The sequence below is a fragment of the Pteropus medius genome, unplaced genomic scaffold, assembly GCF_902729225.1.
Source record: "Pteropus medius unplaced genomic scaffold, Ma_sr-lr_union100, whole genome shotgun sequence".
Classification (NCBI taxonomy): domain Eukaryota; kingdom Metazoa; phylum Chordata; class Mammalia; order Chiroptera; family Pteropodidae; genus Pteropus; species Pteropus medius.
In genome coordinates, this window is record NW_024354499.1 from 5,931,894 (window position 1) to 5,957,772 (window position 25,879).

Sequence of the window (25,879 nt, forward strand, 5' to 3'; positions counted from 1 at the left end):
CCCCTGGCGCACTCAGGGTGTGGGCCTGATGGGCTTGGTGGGCCTGCCGGGCTTGGTAGGCCCGGCGAACCCCTGGTGACCGGCGAACCCCTGGCGTACCCCTGGCGGGCCCAGTGAACCCTTGGCCGCACCTGCGGTGTGGGCCTGGCAGGTCTGGCGGGCCTGGCGAACCTGGGGGGCCTGGTGCACCTGGGGTGCGGGCCTGGCAGGCCTGGCAAACCCCTGGCGAGCCCGGCAAACCCCTGGCGGGCCCGGCGGGCCCAGCGAACTCGTGGCAGCCGGCGAACCCCTGGTGCACCCTTGGCGGGCCTGGCGGGCCCGGCGAACCCCTGGCGGGCCCGGCGAACCCCTGGCGGGCCCGGTGAACCCCTGGCGCCCCCGGGTGCGGACCTGGCACGCCTGGCACACTCCGGGGGTCTGGCACGCCAGGGGTACTCAGGGGGCCCGGCCTGCCCGGGGTAGGGGTGGGGGGCTGGCGCACCCGTGGTGCAAACCCAGGACCTTCTGCGTGCAAAGCAGACTTGCTAACCACTACAATATGAAGCCATCCCCAGGACATTTTTTTATGTAACCACAATTTGACTAGGTAAATCAGGAATTTAACACTGAAACCATGCTATTAGCTGATCTACAGACATTATTAATATTTTGTTGATTGGCCTATAATGCCCTTTTAGCAAATGAGAAAGAGAATAAAAAAATGAAAGAAAGAAAAAATTATTTTGGTTTGGAAATCATACATTACATTTAATTGTCATGTCTATACTCTTTTAGAACAGTTCCTCATTATCTTTCATGACTGACATTTTCAAAGAGTACAGGCTATTTTTCTTGTGGAATATCTCTCAGTTTGGGCTTGTCTGATCTTTCTTCATGATTAGATTATGATCTACTGGCATATTCCAAAATTTCAGAAATATGGCTTTTTCTTGAATTGTTTTAACATTCAAGGTCTGTCATCTCTCCTATCAATGTGTAAAAGCAAAATTAGGAACAATTTTTAGGAAACTCGATAGTTTAGGAAAATGACTTCATTCAATTTTCAGACTTGTTAAGAGTTAGGAAGTGATGCTTCTGCCTCAATGCATCATATCTAGGGAACACACAATATGTGTCTATTCCATTACTGATGGTAACTTTGATCACTTGTTTAAGGTGATGACTGTCAAGCTTCTTGAGTGCAAATTTACCTTTACTATTAACATGTATTTCGCGTACACTTAGTTTCGTGAAACTAATATAATATTGTATGCCAACTGTAATGGAAAAGTTTTAAAATAAAAAATAATTTTAAAAATATGTATTTTGTGGAAGAGATATTTTGAGACTATACAAATAGGGCAGTCAGATAAAATACAGGAAGCCCAATTTAATTTGACTTTCCGATAACCAACAAATACTTTTTTTTAGCATCAGTACGATCCTTCTCCCAAATTATTTATCTAAAATTCAAATTTAAATGGATGGGAGTCTTGCATTTTTATTTGCAGGATCTGAGCACTTGATGTGAATATCTTGTTCCAAATCCAACTTCACCCAGTTGTTTTGACATCCATTGATAATTCTGAATCGATTTTTACTATGGTTTGCCAAATAGTTCTTTTCTAACTCCAACATTCTTCTACATTTATTAGTTGGTATTTTATCTACCTTTTTAGTCACTCCTTAGAGTGACCGGCACACAGTAGGTGCTAATATTTGCTCAAGCCATGAACGAACAAACTAGCTTATGTTGGCGAGCCCTCGGTGACAACAGCTGCATCTGGCAGGAGCTTGCGTTCCTCAGCCAATCACGGCATGCTCCCGAGGCTTCTGAGGCTTCCAGGGCCTCGCTCTGGGGCCCTTCTTGCTCCAATCACAAGCAGGGCTTTACTGGATAGGGACCAATGGATGTCGGCGGGAGGCGGGGCCTGCCACGCGCCAGCCGTATAACCGCGCGGCCCGCGCGCGCGCTTTGCTCCTAGCACCGACACCTGAGCAGGCTATGGCTGCTGCTTCCCTCGTGTCCACGTTGGCCGCCCGGCTGCTCCGGCCCGCACAGAACTCCCGCCTCTACCACCGTCCTTTCTACCTCTCGGCAGTTCGGTAAGAGGATCGGGAGCTAGATCAGCGCGGAAAGCCGAGAAGAACCGAGCGCTGGCGGGCCGCCTGGGCTCCCGAGGGACCCTGAGGGATTTTCTTCCTGAGCGTCTGCGTCCCAGGCGGTGGTGGCCACCGAGAGGGGTGTGGCCCGGCGACGTGGCAGCCGAGCGCGGCCGCAACTGGAGACTTGGGCGCTCGCTGGGCGGGGTAGCGTTTCCCAGGAGCCTTCCTTTTGGATGGAGCGGGCCTCCCTCAGGCTCCGGGCATCGCCTTGTCGCGTGACTCGTCCGCGGGCGGGCGGGCGGGACGGGGCCCCGGGTGCGAAGCAAAGGCACTGGCGGGCTCTGGGGCGCCCTGACTTACGAGAACATAACAGAGGTTACGGGCCATAGGGTGCCGGCCGCCCTTGGCGGTGAGGCGAGAGTCGGCTTGCGGAAAGTGGAGTGGACACTTTGAGGAGCGCGGGTAAGGGTTCTGGAATGAGCAGCCTTCGGCGAACGTTCCTTGCCCGCGATCCTAGCGGCGGAGGGGGTTGGGGCATTCTGATGAAATTCCGGAGACTGCTTGCTCCCCGGGTCCCCGCATTTCCCTCCTCCTCCACGAGGTGGGTGTGGTTTGCGTTGCTCTTCACGCTGCCCCTTTCCCTCCTAAGAGAATAAATGTGCCGTGGTCACCAGAGCTTTGACTGCAGCCCACCCAGAGCTGGTCAGTGCCAGGCTGAGTAAATTGAGGTGATAAATACCCGGGAGTAGGAGAAAGAAAGCTGTGTTTCTATAGGGAGGTAGTAAGTTTTTCCTGATCTTTCTTATTCAAACTCTCGTTCTTAAACCTACATCGAAGTGTCGTTTTGGCGGGGGGCGGGGAAGGCTGTGAGCACTCTTCCTTCCATCTTTAGAGCATTTGTATTGTCGGAGATCTAAGCCTTGTAACAGCAGCTCCTCCTTTCATCCAGACACTATGCAAATTCACAGATGATAAAAACTTGCTTAGTGAAACTCACCTACCTGTCAGGGGACAAAACACACGTGTAATCTCCACGCTGTAAAAATGTTATTAGAGACATCGCCAAGGTGCTATTGAAGCACAGAATGAGGATTAATGCGTTCTTGAAAGAAGACTTGGGAGGGGACATGCAAGGCTTTTCTTGGTCCGACCACCATGACCTGCCTTTTCAGTCCCGTCTCTCATTGCTGTCCTTTCCCCTTTTCCTCCCTTCCTGAGTGCTGGCCACATGTGCGTTTCATGATTGAAAAGAAATTTATAAAAGATCCTCTAATTCGTTACCTGAAGAACTGGACCAGTTTGCTTTCTCTGCAGTAACAAATGCTTTCCTTTTACTTGCCTTTCTGAAGGAGCAATTAGACTTCCACGTGTCTGAAGGCAATACTATGATTGGTATTTATCATTACGTTGTATTGCTTTGATTGCTGCTGGCTGGTAAAATAATATTTTAAAAAAGACGAGTCTACACATATTCCTTTTTGGTGGGCAGTAGGGAAGAGGGTTTCAGGAACATAAAGTCATGCTTAGAGACAATGGGCTGTATAGGGGAAAATGGACTTTGGCGGCAGAGGTTTGTGTTTATATATTGTTTCTGTCCTCACTTTCCCCTTCTACATAACAGGGTTATTATAAGAGCTGCAAAGTAACTGAGAACATGCAAAAATCTTAGCAAAATACCTAATATTTAAGAGATGTTAGTTCCATCCCCTTTTGTATCTGTCTTCACTCATTTCTGTTCCTGTTATTTAGTGGATAACAGAACTCTTCCTAAAATGACACTCGTAAATTGTAAAATGCACCTGATATTAATTTTTTTTGTGGAAAATCACAGTACTGTAAGCTGTTGAATTAGGAGGAAAGTGAAGATGCTACTGACTTGGATTTTAGTTTTGAACTTTATTCGAATAGTCCTTTTGACTTCTTTTTAGTTGTTCATAATTTTAATGGAAAATTTTCTAAACACATCTGTGAAAGCATTGATTTATGAAATAAATATTAGCTAATATAGCTTATACATTTTGGATTCCTGTGGGACTGAGCTGAGTTTGTGTTTCTGTTTGGGGGTAGTAGTTTGTCCTTTAGCAAAAGAGGCGATGGGAAATTAGGTGGTGACTCACTTGTGGGACTGTTTCACATTGCAGAGTTGTGGTATGCAGAGGGAGGGCTAAAACAGTTACGTCATGAGAGATATGCAGGCACAGTGCATTGTGGCTTTTTTTTGGTTCTAACTTTTGACAGTGGTTTTTAAAGCAAATTGGCATAACATTCAGAACCTGCCTTTGGGACTTGGAACACTGAGTTCTCCCAGAACCCTGTGTCCTTAACTTTAGTGTATCATTCTTCGCACAAATGTGCTGCTTCCATTTTTTCCAAGCTTATTGCCTTCAAAAGGAACTTTTTAATGAAGTGCAAGCTAAGTCCTTCTCACTGATATCTCCTTATGTATAAATAGATAAATGTATTTATTACATATTAAGAATATGTATGCATGTATGTGTGAAACGTATCTATCATATATTAAGGGTACACGTGTATGTGTGTGGATATAAATCTAACCAACAGAGTAAGAAGTTAATTTTTATTGAATATATATGCCTGGAACTTTATATGTGTTATTTCATTCAATATAAATGCATGTCCTGAGCCCTCTGTAAGTACTCTATTGTATTCTAGGATTGGGAATGTATTTCTGGCCTGGAGTGGGTATTCCTGGTACTGATATAGATCAGGAATTTTTCCAGGGGTATTTGTATCAGCAAAGTCCTTTTAATGAAGTCCCCTTCAACTCAAATTCTGAAATTGATTTGCAAATATTAATATGTTTTCAATTTCTTAATGTACCATGGGTGTACAGGAAATGCTGTTATTTTGTGCTATGCTAGTATCATTACATAAAATCTGGGTAAAAGTATTTGGTTTGCTATAAAATTATATCTTCTTAATACCTCACAAGATGCAAATATAGATTAATATAAGGTTTATATATAAAATTACTGCATTATATCTAAGACATTGAGATTTGGTTTAAAGTAGATATTTAATTGTAATGCGAATAAAAAGCAGGCATTTAGGCTTAAAGAGTGTTAAAACTTTAAAAGAATTAATCATGTCTAACCATATAAGACATCAGTACCTGGATGTAATTCTTGAGAATTAAATATGTATCATAAGGGGAAACAGATTGTTTCAATGTTTCAAACAATTGTACATTTTAATGGTCTTGAGGTTGGAGCATTCCTCATGACACAAATCTAAAGGGAAAGACTTGTTTTGAGAGACATCTTTTTGCTTAAGGAGCAGATGCTTATCTTACTTTAAGTAATGAGAACTTTATTGGAAGTATTTGTGTAGGAATATGAAAATCAGGAATCTTCCATACTGGAATCCAGGAAGAGCTACCTAACCAGTTCTTGATGGGAAGAGATAGCCTTTCAGAGATCTGAACATGGTTTTGGTAATTGGAGTTTCCTCCAGATCTTGAGTTTCCTCATTGCCCCACCCGCAACAGCCAGTTTGCTCATCTTACTCTACCATTAACCTGACTGCTATTATCTCTGTCATATGACTGGATGCTAACAACACAGGCAAAACACATACTACAAATGGTATATTAGCATACAAGAAAAACTATTTAACCTCTTATTGGTGAGGGGTCAAATAAAACAATGCACATTAAAACAATGGAAGTCTTTTTTATTTTTTGCCTCTCAATTTGTCAGTGATCAGGAGGAAGAATGGTATGGCATTAAGAGCCCAGACTCTGGATTCAGACAGGCTGGATGAGACCCAGCTTTGTCAAATACTAGCTGTCAATTACTTAAAATTTCCAAGCTTCAGATTAATGATAGTAACTGTTTCAGTGAACTTTATCCTTCTAAACATGCAACTGGACACTTTCAACTTGACCTTCAGGTTTCAGTTGTCCCTCAGATTAGGCACCATGTATTTTAACCTAAACTTTCAGTTTTAGGTATTTTTTTCTTTTTTTCCCCCCAGCGTTATTGAGAAATAATTGACATACATCACTGTATGAGTTTAAGGTGTACAGCATGGTTTGATTTACATATATTGTGACATGATTACCACAATAGGTTTAATTGACTGTCATCTCGTATAGATAACAGTAAAAAGACAATAGAATTTCTTGTGATGAGAACTTTCTTAACTTTCCTGTATATCATACAGCAGTGTTAGCTGTAGTCATCACGTTGTACATTACATTCCTGGTACTTATTTATCTTATAACTGGAAGTTTGTATCTTTTGACCATTTTCCTCCAATTCCCTCTCCTCCGACTCCTAAGGTTTCGGGTATTTAATAACACTTTTTTATAGTCTGAAATTTACTTTTTACAAAAATTCAAGCTAGTATTGGTTTTGTGACTCTGTTGCCTTCTGCAGAAATGAAGCTGTTGTTATTTCTGGAAGGAAGCTTGCCCAGCAGATCAAGCAGGAAGTGCGGCAGGAGGTGGAAGAGTGGGTGGCATCGGGCAACAAACGGCCGCACCTGAGTGTGGTTCTGGTTGGCGAGAATCCTGCAAGTCATTCCTACGTCCTCAACAAAACCAGGGCCGCTGCAGATGTGGGTACGTGTCACTCCCAGATCCCGACTGCTGTTAAATTGAGGCTTATCTAAGGCCAACTTCATTGTAATTTATTATTCCTTTTTTTTTTTTTTCTGATTAGAAACCCAAGCAGAAGAGGCTAATGTGATTGAGCTGTAGCCAAAACTTTGTCCTAATGAAATCAGGCTGTATCTATTGGGGAGTAGACTAGGACAGAAGGAATATGCTTTCTATTTTTGGTGTCTTTTGAAATGTAAGCTAAATTCTTAGTTTATCGTATCTTTGCCTATCATTCTTAGTCTTGGCATTGGACAGACAGGTGGCCTTGAACACAGTTGACATCTACTGACTGATGAGCGTCTCTGACTATAGTGTTTGAGCACTTGCAGTTTAAGGCAACAAAGTGTTAGTGGGAGAAGATTAGGAGACTTCAGCAATGTAACCTAGGACACAGTCATAGATTCGAAGAAGATTAATGACTCCGACTTCTGGGAAATAGCTTTTGATTTCCTTACCGATTGATTCCAAAGCCAATGAAATTCTGCAGTTTAGAAGTGGTTGGAGTTTTGAATTCAGAAGGCATAGGGCTGGGCAATGGGAAGTTTGTGTTCTAGGTCTCACTGTACTACAGACTGGCAGTGGACCAGAGGTGGGTGGGCTTGTCTGTGGGTCAGTAGTCTGAGCACCAGGTGCTCTGCCCTTCTGAAGGGCTGCAAATGCACTGGCATGGCTGGCCAGTGTTACTAGACCATGACCTCTTGGTATACCCTGTTCTTTATTACTAAAGATTGAGACTTCCTGCCCTTTTCATTGGACACCTTTAGAACCTCTAGAAAATAGCAAGCCATGGCTTTCTAAGACATTGATATAGTGGAAAGAACAGGGACTTTGGGACTGGAAAGACTGGCTTTGTCACTAGCTGGCTTGTGTTTCAGTTTTGTTGTGCCTGTCTCCTTTCTGTAAAATGAGGTTAACGAGGATTGTGTAATGTACAGAAAATGTCAAGCTGGCATTCTCTAATGTATATATTTGTGAAGTTGCTGTTTTAGGTTCCTTTTGAGCTGATTCAAGCTTTTCAGCTACCAGAGTAGGTGTGATAATAACAAACCTCAGTTGTAGAAGACCGTGGCAGGCAACATAGCATTGCTCATTAAATACCTCAATGTTTTTTAATCTAGAAATTTTCTTATAGGAATCAACAGTGAGACAATTGTGAAACCAGCTTCAATTTCAGAGGAAGAACTGTTGAATTTAATTAGTAAACTCAATAATGATGACAATGTCGATGGCCTCCTTGTTCAGCTGCCTCTCCCAGGTGAGTTTTGGACTCCGCCATTTAAAGTGATTTCTGAGGAATGGAAAGGCTTGGTTACTTTATACAGCTTGCCCCTCTTACGAATTTGACTTAAAGAGAGCGAATATTTTATTAGATATAGGACAGACTACTCAGTGAGGGGAAGCAGTTTGCCACCCTAAAAATATGCCTTTTGGAATATTGATTATTTTAAGCTGGTTATTCTCAAGAAACAAAAGACTCAGGGGGAAAACCTTTGACCTTCTCCCTAACTGCCCAAAAGAATTTAGATAGAGGACCTGCTCCAGCAAGGGAGATATCCTCGGAGATAACTATAGTTCCATATGAACTAGGCGTGATAAGCAGGGAGGAACCTAGCAAGACCTCTCTGATCAAAGTCTTCTCTGGGTCCCATTGGCGGAGCAAACATTTATTTACCAAACATTTGCTTTTCCATCTCCATGTGAATTGCCTTCCAGTCCTTTGAAGTCCCCAACCACAACCCCCTTTTTCCTTAGCTTAAGATGGCATATAAGCCTCAACTGCTCAATATGTCGTGGGTCTCATATTGTTATGGAACCCCCATATATACATATGTAATAAATTTGTATACATTTTCTCCTGTTAATATGTTTCATATTAATTTGATTATTAATCCAGCCAGAAGAATTTAGAAAAGTAGGAGGAAAAGTAATTTTTCTTCCCCCACATCAGAATACCAAATACTCCTTGATTTTGAGATCTTGATACAAAGGTCAGAGCAGGGAAGCAGTTGTATAAGAGGACATTGACTTTGATGTTGGCATTTGGCTTTGCTTGATATGTGTTCCTTCTGTGTAGATGGAAGAAGTAAATCATGAAGGCAAACAGGCACATTGTGGAAGGGGAACCCCACATACGCTGGGGTCAAGCAGTGCCAACTCTGCAACTGTGACTTAAGGCCACTGCTCTGATTTCTTTTTCAGAGCACATTGATGAGAGAAAGATCTGCAATGCTGTTTCTCCAGACAAGGATGTCGATGGCTTTCATGTAATTAATGTAGGACGAATGTGTTTGGACCAATATTCCATGTTACCAGCTACCCCATGGGGTGTATGGGAGATAATTAAGCGAACTGGTAGGTATACGCCATAATTGTATGTCTGTGTTAGTATTTTAAAAGTAGTACTTGCAAATGGTAAAAATTCATACAGTACCAAAAAGTGGCAACCCTCACCCCATGACCTCTAGTTCTCCCCAGAGCTTTCCTCTCTTAGCAATTGCCCATGACTATTTTTGCTGTTTAATCCAGAAGCCTCAGTAAAGGAAAATTAAGCTTTAATAATGTTGATAGTTCATATTCATATAACATTTTGTAGCTTACAAAATGTTTTCTTTTAGCCTTCACTATGTGAAGCAAGTGGTAGGGCCAATTGACTGATGAGGCAGTAAGGTTAGTGACTTCCTTCATTATCACAATTAGATTCATGTCCTGGGCCATCTGCCTTCCTTTTCCTTTGGTTCTCATTCTAAGACAGTCTGGCACTGCTTTTAATGCAGGTATGCGTATTTTTTCATAGGCATTCCAACCCTTGGGAAAAACGTGGTTGTAGCTGGAAGGTCAAAAAATGTTGGAATGCCTATTGCGATGTTACTGCACACAGATGGGGCCCACGAACGTCCTGGAGGTAAAGAAATTGTATTATGAGGAGTGTCTTCTTTATGTGAGAGCCTTCAGAGGCTATCCTGTGGATGTCTAGAAGTGCTAACTTTCAGGGAAACATTTGTATCGGTATTTGCATTTGTTATAATTTTGTTAACAGATATTGGGGGAGTAATCTTTGTAGGAGAAGCTGTACTCAGTGTTACTTGAGAGTTTATTTATATTAACTTATTATGAAGCTAGTTCAGAAATGGATATGCCTCAAATAAATTTGAGTTTTGAGTATAAGCATGGTTGTAGGAGTTAGAAATTTTTAGTTATGGCTTTGATAGTTGGATCTAAGAAGCGATTCTTATTCAAAGTTAGTATCCCATTCTGTGTCATTGGTAGAAAACAATTTTAGACCATTGCAAAGGACTGAATTGATATGACTGTAAAGTGTCATTATGTCAAATTCTTGTTAATTTGTCTGAGAGAAAGCCTCAATTCAGAGTTATTTTATGTGATTATCATAATATCCATATGATTATATCAGAATAGCAAAACTAAATATTTCCAGATATCTTTTAGCACACTTTTTAAAAAAGACCTTGAATAATTCCTGTGATATTTTGTTTAGAAAGATAAAATTCTTGAAAAACTTAAACAGGATAAGGAATAAATCTAATTATATATGACTCCGAAGAGTAGAGCTAGGACCACCAGGTAAAAGTTACAAAAAAATCGGGTATTTTTTAAAAAAATGATAATTGGCTGTCTAGAAAATATGGCACACAAATTAAGTCAATTATTTTTCAGAGATGTTAAATTTCTACAATGGTTTGCCTAGTTGAGACCTAGTCTAATCTCAGCTTTGATTCAGAAATCAAGACATTTAATTTTTAACTCATAGGTGATGCTACTGTTACCATATCTCACCGATACACTCCCAAAGAGCAGCTGAAGAAACATACAATTCTTGCAGATATTGTGGTCTCTGCTGCAGGTAAGAACACCAGGTGAACGGAAGGATGTCACCCCAGAAAATGGACTAGAATTTGCCTGCCTCACTGTCTTTCCGTTCATTGCCCTAGGATTGACAGTGTGAGCTGCCTACAAAGATGAGAAAAGAGTTGTGGTTGGAATAGTGGTTTCTGGCATTCCATTATAGACTTGATAGATGAATGTTATTTCTATAATTTCAAAAGATTTCTATTTACTGTATGAAGTTTAAATGTTTCCTTGTTTAATAGTTTTTATAGGTTTTTATAAAACAATAATTAGTACTTTTAGGTCGCTTGAAATTGAAATTAGATAAGAATCTGACAGGTGGAATCTTCTTTTCAGTACTAAATTGATCATTCCTGTCACCATTTCCAGGCATTCCAAATCTAATCACAGCAGACATGATCAAGGAAGGAGCAGCCGTTATTGATGTGGGAATAAATAGAATTCAAGATCCCATCACTGCTAAACCCAAGTTGGTTGGAGATGTGGATTTTGAAGGTAAATAGTATAATTTTTTTAAAAAATATAAAATCAGTAAATATTACCTTTTAAACTTATGTTACCCTATTAATACCATTTAAAATTCTTTCCACAAGAATTAAGAGGAATCTTTTTTAAAATTATAGACATTTTAGAATTATTTTAGGTGTTTATATCATAAAATTATGGAGACCAGGTATAAACTTTTCAGGGAATTGTTTTTTTTTTCCTTAGCATTATCATAATTAAAACAACTTCAAGACTTTTAACAAGTCTGACAATTTAATGTGATTTTCTTAAACTGCTGAGCCTCCTAAAAATTGTTACGGATTTCTCATTTCCATATTGAGTAGAGATCCCAGACCTGAAATGTTAAAACAGTCCAAGAAAAGGTCATATTCTTTAAATTTTGGAATTTGCTAGTAGATTTCTCCTTTCAGTTCTTAAGGTACCATGTTTATCTGAATTTTATGGTAATAATTCTATTTCTAGCTTTCTGTTTCTATTAAAGTAGTCAGACCCAAGCCTAGGTATCCAAGTATTTTTCCTTTAAGATTGAGTTAAAAAAATCTTACTTCTTATTTTCCAGAAAATTACTTTGCTTGGTGCTTTGGGAAACAGTATAAATAAATATTATATGTAGAGTAAAATTAAGAAATTGTTTTATGCAGATATTAGGTAATGCTTATTATTATAGGTTAACTTCCCGTACAGTTAACCTACTGAGATGTTTCTTTTTAAGTTGATTTAATATGGAGGAAAGTATGGATGGTAAATTATAGGTTATTTAGATGTGTAAATATTCATCTCTGCTTATTCTGTTAATGTTACTTTATTAGTACATTCAAAAGCCTTTAGTCTTAAGTAATTAGATGTGATTTTTTTTTTATGAGTTCAAGGCTTACAAAGGTGGTTATGTATATTATTATTTGAATGCTTTTTCCATGACATGTTAAAAATACTTGCATTTTCTTTGTCATAATAAAGCAATCTGTCTGTCTTGTTTCTATTTAGGAGTCAAGAAGAAAGCTGGTTACATCACTCCAGTCCCTGGGGGTGTTGGTCCCATGACAGTGGCGATGCTAATGAAGAATACCATTCTTGCTGCAAAAAAGGTGCTGAGGCTTGAAGAGCAGGAAGTACTGAAGTCTAAGGAGCTTGGAGTGGCAACTAATTAACTGTTGTGTCTTCTGTGTCATGAACACTATTCCAAGCCAATTCAAGAGGCAAAACAGGCCAATAGAAATGCAGAATTTTTATTTATTCTGCTGAAGTGGTTTTAAATGATGCTTTGTATTTACTGAAAGCTTAAATGGGTGGGTGTTTGTGCATATAGTTCCATAGCACCTCACCAGGGAGCATGCCAGTATCATGCTGGGTCATATGATCTAGCTATAGGAGAAGCCATTAACCTAGTGATTAACATGGAAGAACACTGTCACATTGAGAATGGCTGCTTAACTTTGTCAGACCACTACAGTTACAATTTGCCTTTTCTAGGATTGCATTTCCTAAGTGCTATTCCAGAAAGAGTTGATACTCTAGGTTCCAAACCTTTTGAGTTCAACTGGTCAAACCAAAGGGAAAATGTTGCTATAGAAAATTAGGGAAAAGGTAAAAAAGGATGGTAATTGAGTAAAAAAAGTTACCCTAATTTTATACGTATTGACAGATGACCAGAAGAAAAGCTACATGTTAATAGTTTCCTGAGTTGTCATGTTATAGCTTAGTCATTGGGAAAATGTCTAGGGTTGTTCTATGTGCTATAAGCCCTTGTTTTTTGTATCCATGAGGTCTCTCCATTTTAGTTTTCTAGAACTGAAAGGCTTATTTTATAAATTGTGTGTATTATCACATTTGTTTTTTTCTATATCTTTAAACTTCACTGTTAAGTTTTTTTTACTATTGGGGGTTTCTGGGTGGTTTCTTTGGTAGATCTTGAAACCTATGTTTAAAAAACAAAACTTGGGCTTGATGATCATTGGGGCAGCCTGTATAAGTAGGGAACTTACTTTTCCACCAAAGAATTGTTAGCAGCTGCCTGCTTTTCTCTGAAGCACCTGTTGGTCCACCGCCCCCACCCCCCATAGGTTTTTTAGAGCTTGAGTTACTATTGAATTTAACCAGACTTTCTGATTAAAGGGTTTTCTTGTTTGCTTTTTTAATAAAACACTTCTGACTGGTATGGAATGAGTTTCTGAAATACCATATCTTCCTCCTCTTGTTTTGTTTTTACCTAACATAACTTTTTTCATTGGATGTAATTGATCTATATATTCCTATATGTGGTAACACCCAATCCTATTCCTTAAACAATTTGGTTTAAAGAGCAATGGAGAAACCAGCCTACTCTTTTCAGTCTTACATCCCAGCAGGTTGTACCAAGCTAGCGTTTAATCTGTAAGATTCATTTAAGTGGTTAGTCTAAACCAGTGGTCCCCAACCTTTTTGGCACCAGGGACCGGTGCTCCTATGAAAATCTAATGCCCAGTGATCTGAGGTGGAGCTGAGGCTGTGATGCTAGCGCTGGGGAGCAGCTGCAAATACAGATGAAACTTCTCTCGCTTACTTGCCCACCGCTCACCTTCTGCTGTGCGGCCTGGTTCCCAACAGGCCATGGACCAGTACTGGTCCGCAACCCAGGGATTGGGGACCCCTGTTCTAAACCATGTGTTCAGTTTACACACTGTTCAATTTGCAAAGGACTTGATGTACTTGCCATGTTCTCTCTCCATATATACACATACAAACACACATTTTTTAAATTGGTGTGTTTGATTTGACAGATTGTGCACATTTTGAGGCTAGGATGGGTCACTGTGTATCCTCCACCAGGAGTGGGTATTTGGCTTTCATGGAGGCAGAAACAGCTCCTGCTCCAGGCAGCTTAAGGCAGACAAAGGAGAACAATGGAGAGTTGACCTACTTCCTCTTGTTCCTCTGCCAGCTGCCTTTACTCTTTATCATGAAAGATGATAGTTTGCTGGATATGCTTTTGTTTAAGTGAAGTGTGTTGCTTGTGTCCATAGGATGCCTGCTGACTTATCTAAATTATTAAATGTGGAGCAAGATGAGCAGACAGTATTAAGTTTTATTGAATTGTAGTTACAAGTGGATTAAAGTACTGACCTACTGCATGGAGAAGTAACAGTGTTGAAGCTATCAAAATTAAAATGTTCATGTATATACAAAATATAAATGACGTGTATAAGGTGAAAAATTACAGTGATCAATTTACAAGAACAAAAAAATTAACATTGTAGTTTTCCGGCTTATTTGATTAATCAAGCACATTTACTCCTGAATCCATAACATTTCTATAATTCGGACAAAATGCTATTGAAAATCAGCCAAGTTTTAAAACCGAAATGTTAAGGGTAGATTGTTAGCTCTCCCAGGATTGGTACAGATAGTGAAGATAAAGAATTTGTACTTAAATTCAGGTGATAGTTCTAGATTAGTGAGCAGCTAAGAAATTCTGCAGCTATCAAGTGATAGAGGTTTAGAGCTTTACCTCTTGGCAGTATCCCTTGGAAGGGAGCGCTGAGATTTAATTTAATAAACAGTTAAGAGTTTTCTGTGGACCCAGTCACTATGCTAGGCTCTGGGGATTACAGAGGCATTTAACTGTCCCTGGTTAACAAGATGTTAACAATCTAGTGTCATTTGTCTTTAAAAAATAAGGAATAAAGAAAGAGCACCTGCATTTGTCATCTTGAGTAACTGTAGTAACTCTTACCAAAATGATTTATTGAAGATTCAAATCCATAGTTGTTTTTGAGAAGGTAAATGTCAGATGCATTGTGGCTATCAGGCACACAGTAGGTGCTAAATAAACATGGTTGGCATTTGTTAAACATGGATTGACGATAAAGACTGATCATAAGTTTTATGAGGAAAGGATTTGCTTCATTAATAACGGGTTTTAATCTGACTTGCTTCCAAACATTCCTTTAAAGTATAATCTAATATTGCAAAGTTATAATCTTTCAAAATTTTGACATCAGCTCTGCCTAGCATGCAATGTTTATGTGAATGGGAGTTTGACTTTGGGATCAGACCATTGAAAACTTGCAGGAAGGACCTACCCAAATGCATAAAGAAATTTGATTCTGGGCATGAAAAACCAGTCATGTCAATTTAAAAGATCATTTTTTTTGATTTAACATGGTTTGGGATTTTACTCTAACAGGAACTATTTTATTTTAAAAAACATTTATCCACTCAAATGTGTTGGTTCTTTCATTAACAGACTTTTGGAACTGGCTTTTCAATCCGGAAAATCCCCAGTCACACTTCTGTGCTGGAGCAAGGCGCATTATGCAGATGGCTCAAACTTTTCATAAGACCCTTAGCAAACGGAATGAGGGGGAGATAAGATAGGGAACTTTAAGCATTTCTTAATAGTCAAAATTGCAAAACAAAATTTCCAACCTTGCTTTGTTGAAGTACAAGTATTTTAAAAGTTTTTTCAAGATCATTTAGACACGTTAAAATCTAACTTTAAAAATTGACTATTGCCCCTTTATCTTAACTACAGTTTTAGGAGCAAGCTTTTTTTTTTAATTTCAAAAGAAATGTTATAATTTCTATGTTGGACTTCATTTTAAAATAAGATATAATATTGAGCTTTAGTTGTTTTCATAATTACAAAGGAAAGAAAAGAGTTTTGCATCTCAGTAGTACTTTTTATCGACAGCTCTCCAGTTTTCTATCAAGTGGAATAACGGCACAGACTGTTTGGTAAATAAGGAAACAGGCTCAGAGAAGTTCCACTTTCCCAGACTTTCACCATGAAGACTAACCCATGCCCTCCCTCTGTGCCCTATCAGGGGACACACCATGTCCTAGAGGGTGGTCTCGCCGTCAGTGTCTCTTCCATATATGTCCATGTCTGCGAAGTCACAGTCTGACTCCATCTCTATCTTCACCTGTGGCACCATGAACTTTGGGCTCTGTGAATAGTTGAAAGCAGGTGATGCTGGACAGGAAATTTTGAAGTGCAAGGTAATGCTAAATGAGAAAAAGGAGGGGAGCATAATTCATTTGGTGTTTAGTTTTCATGCTATTCTCCAGAGCAGGGCTCTAATGCAAACAAGTAGTCCTGTCTTTGCTTATGAATTCTTAATACACCATTGGAACTAGCAGAATCCTATTTGCTCAGTCTTCAGCTGTCATTACTGGTCTCACCCTGTTTCAACCTATGCCAAAGTGAACTTTCTAGATCACATATCTGTGGTTCTGCTTAAATTTTTCTGTGGATTCAAAACAATCCGAGCTCCTTAGTGTGGCAAGGCAAGGCCTCCTATGCTCACACCCATTTGCTCGTAGTTTGATTGCTCCATCTATCCCCGTATTCTTTGCTGTGTGTGTACATTTTCAAATGGTAATTCCGACCCGTTCTCACAACCCGAAATGCCCTTTTCTCTCCTTTGCTCTATATGATGGACTCCTGTTTATCGTTCCTAGGCTCTCCAGATAAGACAAATACCTTCCTTTAGACCACTGTTCTCTTACATGTGCTCTATTGTTCTTGGCACAAGGTGCTGTGTGCCTTTGTTCGCATGCCTGTCTTTCTGTATCCTCAGAAATTAAGCATCCTGCCTGATTGATCATGATCCTTAATCTTTGTTAAACTAGGTCATTTTGCTGAAATGGAATCCTGCTAGCTAGTGGTCTCTGCTTTCATAGATTTGATAGAACACTAGTGTAGTTGAGAAGTGCTATTGCCAGTTACCAAATTTTCTACATTTCTGACCTGGTCCCATGTTTTTTATTATTTAACAGGGTTTTGGAAATGCCCTATCTTGGTCCATATTCTTTCTCCACTGATTGAAATTGGGGCAATTAGAGATTCAATTTAGTGTAGGCTATTTTAAAAAGAAAATGAATCGAGATAGGCAGACTGCTTTCTCCTAACATATTTGTATGTAAAGATCAGTTACTTTAAGGGCACAAGAGTCTTAGTTGGGGAGATGGGATAAGAAGGCAGGCAGGGACGTAATTTGGACATGTGACACTTGGCTAGAATGGTCCAGGGCCCATTGCTTAGGGAGGCTTGTACCAGTGTTAAGTTTCTTTTCATCCTAGCATGTGATAACAGCCCCGACTTATAACTCAGATCCCATACATATTTCCTAAAATCTCTTGAGAGTACCATCTAAGTCTGGAAATTTATCTGTCTCTAGACTTTCACTGGCTCAGTACAGAATCACTCTGTCCAGTTTAGGGCACAACATAGGAGTAAGACTGCCTCTACCATCTTCTCTAGTAATAACTGAGGCAGATTTTCTTGCTTCTGAATTCCTCATATCCATTTTTGAGCCCCCTTTATCTTCAACTATCCAGAAGTACTATCTTCTTCGTGGGTGGCTTCTCATTTAGAACAGGTAGGAATCACACGGTTGGCATGGGGCTTCCTGAAAATCGGGTCTTGAATCCTTTCTGGACTGTTCTTATCTCCACTTAATCTTTGATATTTAGTTAGCTTTCCTTGATACCCTTTCTGACCTTTGCTAATTAACCATGCTGTTATTTTATTACACAGAGTATTAGATTAGCTGGTGTTTTGATTCTTAGAGTTCATTTATCCTAGCTTCCAATAATATATACTTAAGTCATGTCTAAGTTTTCTCTGTTGTTTTCTCTTCAGTATTTACTTTCAATTTTCATTTTACCTAATATAATTCCCTTTTCTAAAGTGGAATACCACTGTGTGTTGTAATCATGTTATTATGTCAATAAGAGAACAAATTTGTTAGTGGACACTCAGTAATCATGCCTGTCAGCCTTTCTTTCTGTCGTGGAGCTCAAAGGGCTTTTACTGAGACACTGGCTAGTCTAAGAGATCCATGTCCCTCAAGCTTCCTGGCCATTGCTTAGTCTCTTATCCAATACCCAAAGCATACACCTCATGGCTGTTACCTTCGATCAGGTTCTGAGTCACTGAAGGAAGAATCAGAATGAATAACTCCAACTGGAAGATCTTTTTCCTGGCAGGAAAATTAAGATGTCATATGTGGAGCACTTTTGAGGACTATACTGGAAAATATCATCTTTTTTCCAGTGCTTCCCTCGCCCATTTCTTTTTTCTATTCTCCAACCCCATGGCTAACACTGCTCAGAGGAATACAGGGCCCTCAGAGGGATAAGTGACTTCTGGTTCAATTATTCCTTCACCCAGAGGGCTCTTAGCCAGGGAAGAGTAAGAAAGGATGATGTAATTATATAAATAGGAAGGGAAAAGATTGAGAAACTCAAAGAGGTATCTCTAATGGAGTGTGATGGGAAGCCCTTCGAGGGCCTTTGAGGAAAGTGGCAAAATCTATTTTAGGAACTAGGTCTGAACTCCGGTTGGGATCTCAAGCTGTGCTGTCTCAATGACCGAACTGTCCATCGATAGGGAGCTGAGGGTGGGAGTGGGTAAAGGCAGCTACAGAATCCCCCAGGATCTCCATAAGCGATGCCTGATCCCTTCCAGGCAGCCTCCCTTTCAGCAGGTGGAAGGTGCTTGTGATTCATACAGAATCACAGCCCGACCACGAGGACTTTTCTAATTTATGATCCAAATGCGATGCTACCTGTTGCTTCTAAAGAACAACTCAGCTTGGATTTGAGCTCTCAGTCTTTTCAACAACCTCTGGAAAACATGGAAGGCTCAGCTGGTCATGTTTGGTCATGTCTGAAACAACGCAAGAGAGGGCCAGGTGGTGCCACAGGCATCTAAGGGAACCAGGGGAAAGGGGAGGATGATGGGTTTTGCCTAAATTAAAGATTGATTATTGGAGTCCCACTCCTGTGGCCCAATTCCCTTTGGCCTCTACCTAGCATAGGGGTCCTCTAGCATCTAAGACCACTAGATCCCATGAATTAAAAATGGAAGTTCCTTGAGGAAGAGGTGGAGGATTAGTAGTAAGGGAGAGACATTATGTGTTTTACTTACTGGCAATGCAGTGGATACCATTTTGGGGATCTGTTTGAACACTTTCCATGGGAATCTTTATAACTGAGGGAGGAGGGAACTGGGGCTGGAGAGAAACAGTGGGAAGAGCTGATAAACACCACCAATACAACAGCTTTGGCTTTCTTGCCAAGATGGAAAATATATACATCCACAATGTGCAAACTACCATCCTCTTCACATCCAGACTAAACAGTTAGGGGGTGCTGTAAATCCCTGGGGCTCAGGGAGGGGGCATCACACAGTCAACCCGCTGTCCTCTTCTGGGAACATTACTCATCAGAACAGTTTCAGCTGTCACGGTAACCAGTTACTTGGGAGTGAACCTCACACAATAGCTGTGTAAAGATGTGTGTAAAATGAATTTGTGTAAATTGAATCCCGTTTTTCCATGGAATAGTATAACATCCGGAGATACTTATTCCCAACCCTGGAATAGTTCCTGGCACACGGTAGCCACTCAAATATTTATTGAATGAATCAATGAAAGGATAACTATTTGTCTTTAAAAGGCACTTAGGTTCTCGGTTTCTTTGTTCTCAGAATCTATCGTTGCAAATACTCTAAAACATCAGTGAAAACGTGTGAATGGCCAATGGGCCTTCCTGGAAGAGGAAGGTGATTAAGGACAAGGGGAGTTTCAGTCTATTGCTACCACCAGAAAACGATTTAATTGCCACCAAACAGTAAGCAAGGATTCGCCTGAGAATAGGTTTGATCTGCAAAAGGCAAGGTCACTAGGAGAACAATTCAAGGATGAGGCACGGATGTGGTTTTGAGTCAAACAGGGAGATGTCATGGAGAGCTTAGTATGTTGGAAGTATCAGATTCAAAGTGAGAAATGGTTTTCTTAATTCCTTCTAAGACATTTAGATATATGCCCATCTTGGGTGAATCATTTTCTTTTGGGGAGACAGTTTCATCATCTGTAATAAGCACTTGAACTAGACAATCTTTCTGCCTAACATTCTGTGGTTTACTCTAAGTTCTGAACTGGCTTCTTGTCTGTTGACTCCCTGAGTGTTTTGCAGTGAGGGTGGGGAGGAAATGCGGGAGAAGGGTGGGGTAATCAGGGCAACCTTGCAGGTATCTGAGGAATGTAGTCACCCTCCTCTCAGTGAGGACACGTGCCTCTTTCCCCACCTCCCCCTTTCCTTAGGGCAGGACCAGGCAAACCTGGTCCCCAGTCCTCCCATCTGTTGGGGGCAGTGAGTGCCCATCAGTCTCCTTTCCCTAAGCCTGTTCCATACTTTGGAGGTCAGTTCTCATAACCTCCTCCCTGACAGAGACAGTCTCCGCCCTGTTGCCTCAGGGGACTGCAGTGCTGTTGATAATGACCCCAAAAGCCTAACAGAACTGGACAGAGTGGGTTTGGCTAAACTCTTCCCTGGATAGGGAGCTCTTTCACTTTGGCCCACCTTGAGGATATTCGCATGAAAAGATAAGCTCTCAGCACCCCAGACCAACATAAGCAGACGCCTCAGCTCATCCTGGACGGGGTCGCTGCTGGCCACCTGAGAAGCCACCCCACCCCCGGCCCTGGCAGAAGTAGAGAGAGAGTCTCTTGATCTCTGCCCCAGGCCTAGGCCTCACATCTTCCCCACCTCCTCGTCACTGTTTTCATGGGCCCCTTTCCTTTTCTTTTTCTTCTTGTCTGTCTCCTTTTTCTCCTTCTCTGGGAGGATGTTGTCAATCCAGGCCAGATCGTGCTGGGAGAAGATGAGGTCCAGCAGCCTTCGGACAATGATGAGGCCCAGGATCTGTGGTGACAGTTCATAAGAAATGGCAGGCTCAAGGCCCCAAACTTGGGCACAGTTTTTTCTCCCTCAGCCATGTTCAGGGACTTTTTCCGGTCAGTGTCTTTGGAGCCATCTTACAGCTCTCACAAACCATTGTTCACCTCCCGCCCACTGTGGTTCCTCTCTGGCTTTCCTCAGTTCAGTGACAATGCCTACCAGTGACCCAGAGGGACAGAAGCTGTGATGGCTGAGGTGGGGAGCCGGGTAGAGATCATGGGCTAGAGAACTACAGTTAATTTTTAAATCAATGCTCTTCATACTTGAGCTGGCGCCAAATCACTTGGCGGGCTGTTAATACACATGCTGCTGGCTGCCGGATGCCTCAAATGAAAAGCCAGGGTCAAAATCAGTGACATAGAGCCCTCTCAGGGGGGCACATTTCAAACCCTACCTCTGCGTCCTCACTCTGGCCCCAACTCCAGCCCTGCAGCTTTGGGGCCCACCCAGGGCTTTCCCTTAGTGCCAGCTCACAGGCTCTAGTAACCCCCAGCAGAGGCCTAGGGCCTCTTCTCTACAGTGGGGCGGGCTGGATGCAACATGTTGTTGGCTTTTTTCATTTTTATTTTGGAATACTTTCAAAATTTGGAATATTTACATAAAACTTGCAAGAATAGTCAAAGAACTCCCATGAACTTTCCCCAGCTTCACCAAATATCACATTAATGACATGGACTTTGAAGTTCTTGATGTCTGATTTTAGTTCTCTCTCTCCACCCCCATTTATCTTTTCAAATTCAGTTAGTTTGAATGGTGAGAGGATTTATATTTAGGATGCATCTACTTCTGCACTTGGTTTGAATTTCAGCAGTGGGGCCTCCATCTCCTTATTGCACGTGCCCAGCTTCTCTGTCCTGCCCCAGAGCGGGGGTGGCTGGGGCTTTTGCATTCTCACTGAGCTGCTCCACATGAGCTGGGAAAGGGCGGGGGTGCTGAGTTGTCACTACGGGGTCCATCCACCACACGCACCTTCCGCCCATTCCCTCTGACCCGTCTGACCTGGACTCACAACCGCAATCTTGTTCTGTGCCTGCCACTATGACCCCGAGAGAGTCAGGCCATCGGGGAGAAGGCGAGGTGGACCTCCCCATGGACACCCACCCAGGACGAATCCACTGAGCAAGACGGGGAAGCCAAGCCGGCCCCACCTCACCATGACTGGGAAGATGATGGCGGCCATCGTGGACTTGAGGATCCAGAGCACCGCCAGGCAGAGCATCTGCACCAGGGTGAAGAGGTGGATCCGGCGCAGGGGCACGTGCCGCAGGAAGGCGTGATCTGGCTGGTGCTTGGCTGGCATCAGGAAGAGCTTGCAGCGTTCCCAGAACTGGCAAGGACAGCTCAAGGCTCAGCCAGGCAATGGGGACCCGGGTGGCCCTGCTGGGGGCTTGGGATGGCGAGGGGGAAGGGGTGCTGCAGTGGAGTCTCACAATGGGGAGCCCCTGGTCAGACTTTATGGATGCACAGGAAGGGGACTGGAGGTATAGGAGGACATATAGCAAGATCTTAGGGGAGGGGGCTTGAGCCCTGGGTGAGGGGTACAGCCATGGAGCTGTCACATATGAACACTGTTCACAGTCAAGAAAAATGCAACTTAATTGTAACATAAACAATCCAAGACATCCTGGTGTATCGTAAATAAAGAATAAAATAAAATGTTTTCTTCTGCCAGAGTTGCCTTAGAGAAGAGAGAGAGGTAGTGAAAGGCTCATTGGAGTCAGCCCAATCTGCATTTTGAATTCCAAGCCTCAGTTTACTCATCTATAAAATAGGTATCAGAGGACCTACTTATACAGATTTAATTATACAACACCTATAAAGTGCCTGGTGTAGTTATTTTACTTGGCACATAGTAAATAGCAATGTCATTATTACTGTTATTGTTTCATTGAACTGGGAAAGTGAACACTTGGGGTCTTGGTGACAGAACCAGACTTGGAGTGCTGACTACATCCATTCAGTTTGGGGAGGGGAGAGCCTTACCTGGATGCCATTCAGAGAGGCCACGCCCATGTAGAGGAAGACTCCGTATAGCACTGGCATAGGGATGTACTGAAAGAGAGAGGGAAGCAGAGCTTTGGACTGGACCTCTGCCTGTCTGTTCTGTATGACAGTGTCTTCCAAGTCACAGAGGCAGTCTGGCCTGCCTTGACTTTCCCCATGTGATAAAGGAGCTGGATGTTTGGAAGAACTGAGGGTCTGAGAGCAGATCTGGAGCCAGAGTGTCAGTGGGGAGAGCGATGGTCCCTGGGGCTCTCCTGCCACCTTCTCTAGCTGGGGATAGTTAGCTCAGTGTGCCGCCGCTCTTCCAGCTGCTTCGGGCCCTGCCAAAGCCACATGGTCTGAAGACATACCTTCTGGAACATGAGAAAGCTCCATAGAAAGTCTCCTGCTTACTCCTGTCAGCCCCTTCCTACCTCTAGCCTTAGCTGAGGGACCCCCAAAGCTGCACTGCTCAGATTGCAGGAGGTTGGGGACCTTTGGTGAGCTGACCCACATCGGCTAGGAGTACCTGTTGATTAACAAAACTCATGAATCACATACACAATCATATATATATGATTATATGTATCATATGAGATATATATATATATATATATATATATATATATATATATATATATATATATATATATATATGAAAATAGAATGTATAAATCAGCCACCACTAATTGCCAGCTAAGCAATTTGGTAGATATAGTTTGGTGGGTATCTTTCCTTCTGATCATGCTCACAGGTAGTTTGTTTACTTTTTCAAAAATGGGATTATATAATTGATACTGTTCTACAGTCATCATTATGACTCTGGAAACCTTTTGAGATATTTCTCCACTGTCATTCTAAGCTGTGTTTCTGTTTCTTTTCTCTTCCTCTTTATCTGCACCTGCAGCTTACCGTAATGAACAGTCTGCTCTGGGGTTGTCATGTTGGATCTCATGGGAGAACCAAAGTACTATGCCCAACTGTTAGACGACATTTCAGAATGTCAATAAATCTAACCAAATAAATATCTTCTCTTTTAAAAGAAATTAGACTGTTTTTTAATTTTTTTAAACAAAAGCATGATTTGGACCCATGTATTGTAAACCTCAATCTAAGACATTTGAACTTAAAGAATGGAAATGTGGGGCTATGGCATCATTGTACACAGCTTATAAGATTTTATCCTAATTATGAAATAAGGTAAAAATTTTAGTAAGCAACTCTGTCCTTGTCATTCTCAAAGCTCAGGGGCAGTTGAAAGAAATAAAATCTTAAACAAAAAACTTAGATATAATCTGTAATAACAGAAATTTAAGATGGCTTAAAACTTCCCTTTTGCCCTAATGAGTATGAAAACCATATCAAACAGGAGAACTGGGCCAAATATTAGATAATTTGTAGTTACTAGTGACTGATTAGCAAGCCTAGAAAATTGTCTCCAGTCCTGTTATTTGCAGGTTCACGCAGTTTTTCCAGCAAATCTCAGAGGCCCATGACATCACATTCCAACCAGTGATGGGGCTGTGATCTCAAATTCTAGATTAATCAGCACAAATCTTCCTTGGATCCCCAGGGAAAAAGGCCCCTTTCCGATACTAATGATACAACAAAGTGGCAAAAAGTTGCCTCTGGTATTAGCTTTATATCACATTTTAACTCTTGTCCCATTTAGAAAAAAAGTGCAACTCACTGCCAGCGTTAATTTAACGTCACGTGTAGGAATGCTATGTCTTCTAGACTTGACATTTTTAGCAATTCAGAATTACTATATTTTGTAAATGGAAATACCACTACTAAAAACAGAATGCTATAAAAAGAATGATGTCATTTGTTTCCAAAGACTATCAATATACTAGAGCAATACAAAAATAATAATAAAAGCAAGATATTTTGTGGCAAACTTTGTTGGTAAGGTTAGGACTCTAATCTGCAAGTTATCTCAGGGTAAATGCTGTAGCCTCAAGCACCACCAGCGATATTCTCAAGGCAAATGTGAAATGGGTTAAAGCAGTCAAGAATTATCATAGTCCCACCAACATAAGGACATCACAGCTTTCCCACAGAATTTGTGGTTGAGATCATAAGAACAACATGGTGTTCAGAGGGGGAGCTTCTGACATGGTCAGGAGCTTTTCCGAGGCAGAATGCAGAAATCCACAGTCCTGAAGAGCTGTGGCAAAGTGCAAGCAAAAAAACAAAATAAAACTTTAGGGTAGAATCAGTCTCTGAGAAAGTGTATGATCTTATGTTGGTGGAATCAGTGTCTGAGGAAGCTCACTGCCAGCGTTAATTTAATGTCACATGTAGGAATGCTATGTCTTCTAGGACTTGACATTTTTAGCAATTGAGAATTACTATATTTTGTAAATGGAAATACCACTACTAAAAGCAGAATGCTATAAATAGAATAGAATTTGTTTCCAAAGACTATCAATATAATAGAGCAATGCAAAAATAATAATAAAAGCGAGATATTTTGTATGGGTCTTTTCTGCTATAAAATTTACCAAACAGATAGAGAAAAGAGTGAAGATAGAGAATGTACAAAATGGAATCATTTTAACCAAGCTGCTAAAATAATTAACATTATGGAACTTGAAGCATGAGGAAAGACTATTCTTGTTCTGACTAGCCTGGGAATTTAAACTTATTTTGAACTTTCCAGTTCTGCGTCAATGCCTGGATATACATCTGGACCTTCAGGTAACCCTCTAATTACCCCCAAAGGATTCATATATACATCTACCTGACAGACATTATCCAGACCACGGGGATGTGACCAGATCTCCTGACACCCATCTTCTAGACTGCCTGGGATCCATCATCCTGACTGCCTGACATCTGACTGATAACCATCCTGGAACAAGCCTAGGGGTAAGAATGAAGGACTGATAATTCTCAAGAATATACTTTTTACTATGAGAACTTTTAACTTTTCTTTCTTATTGGGAACATTTCTAGGTTTTTTGCTTAGCTGTGTTCCCACTTTGAAAACTCCAAGACCCTTGGATAAATCTCTATCATTTATTTCTAGCAAAGTTTCCAGATTCTTTTTGAGTTTGTTTGATAGATTAATTGGCGGCTTAA

General features: G+C 41.2%; 2 protein-coding genes across 3 annotated transcripts in view; one reads left to right on the forward strand and one right to left on the reverse strand.

Annotated features, from left to right (window-relative positions):
- Positions 1 to 1,927: 1,927 nt before the first annotated feature.
- On the forward strand, positions 1,928 to 13,256 carry MTHFD2 (methylenetetrahydrofolate dehydrogenase (NADP+ dependent) 2, methenyltetrahydrofolate cyclohydrolase). Its single transcript, XM_039852347.1, has 8 exons — positions 1,928 to 2,085; positions 6,486 to 6,670; positions 7,842 to 7,964; positions 8,909 to 9,061; positions 9,504 to 9,611; positions 10,479 to 10,571; positions 10,946 to 11,071; positions 12,068 to 13,256. The coding sequence occupies exons 1-8, from the start codon at positions 1,985 to 1,987 to the stop codon at positions 12,229 to 12,231; spliced, it is 1,053 nt and encodes a 350-aa protein (XP_039708281.1). The 5' UTR covers positions 1,928 to 1,984; the 3' UTR covers positions 12,232 to 13,256.
- Positions 13,257 to 14,047: 791 nt separating this feature from the next.
- Positions 14,048 to 25,879, reverse strand: part of SLC4A5 (solute carrier family 4 member 5) — an 88,716-nt gene continuing 76,884 nt past the window's right edge. Inside the window, exons 22-26 of one of the 2 annotated variants that reach the window (XM_039852345.1) lie at positions 22,793 to 22,861; positions 21,963 to 22,136; positions 20,618 to 20,773; positions 17,978 to 18,045; positions 14,048 to 16,066 (exon numbers count right to left, since the gene is read on the reverse strand). In XM_039852345.1, coding sequence (XP_039708279.1) covers positions 15,901 to 16,066; positions 17,978 to 18,045; positions 20,618 to 20,773; positions 21,963 to 22,136; positions 22,793 to 22,861 — 633 coding nt within the window. In that variant the 3' untranslated portion in view covers positions 14,048 to 15,900. The remainder of the gene's footprint in view (positions 16,067 to 17,977; positions 18,046 to 20,617; positions 20,774 to 21,962; positions 22,137 to 22,792; positions 22,862 to 25,879) is intronic. The other variant, XM_039852346.1, reaches the window with a different exon arrangement.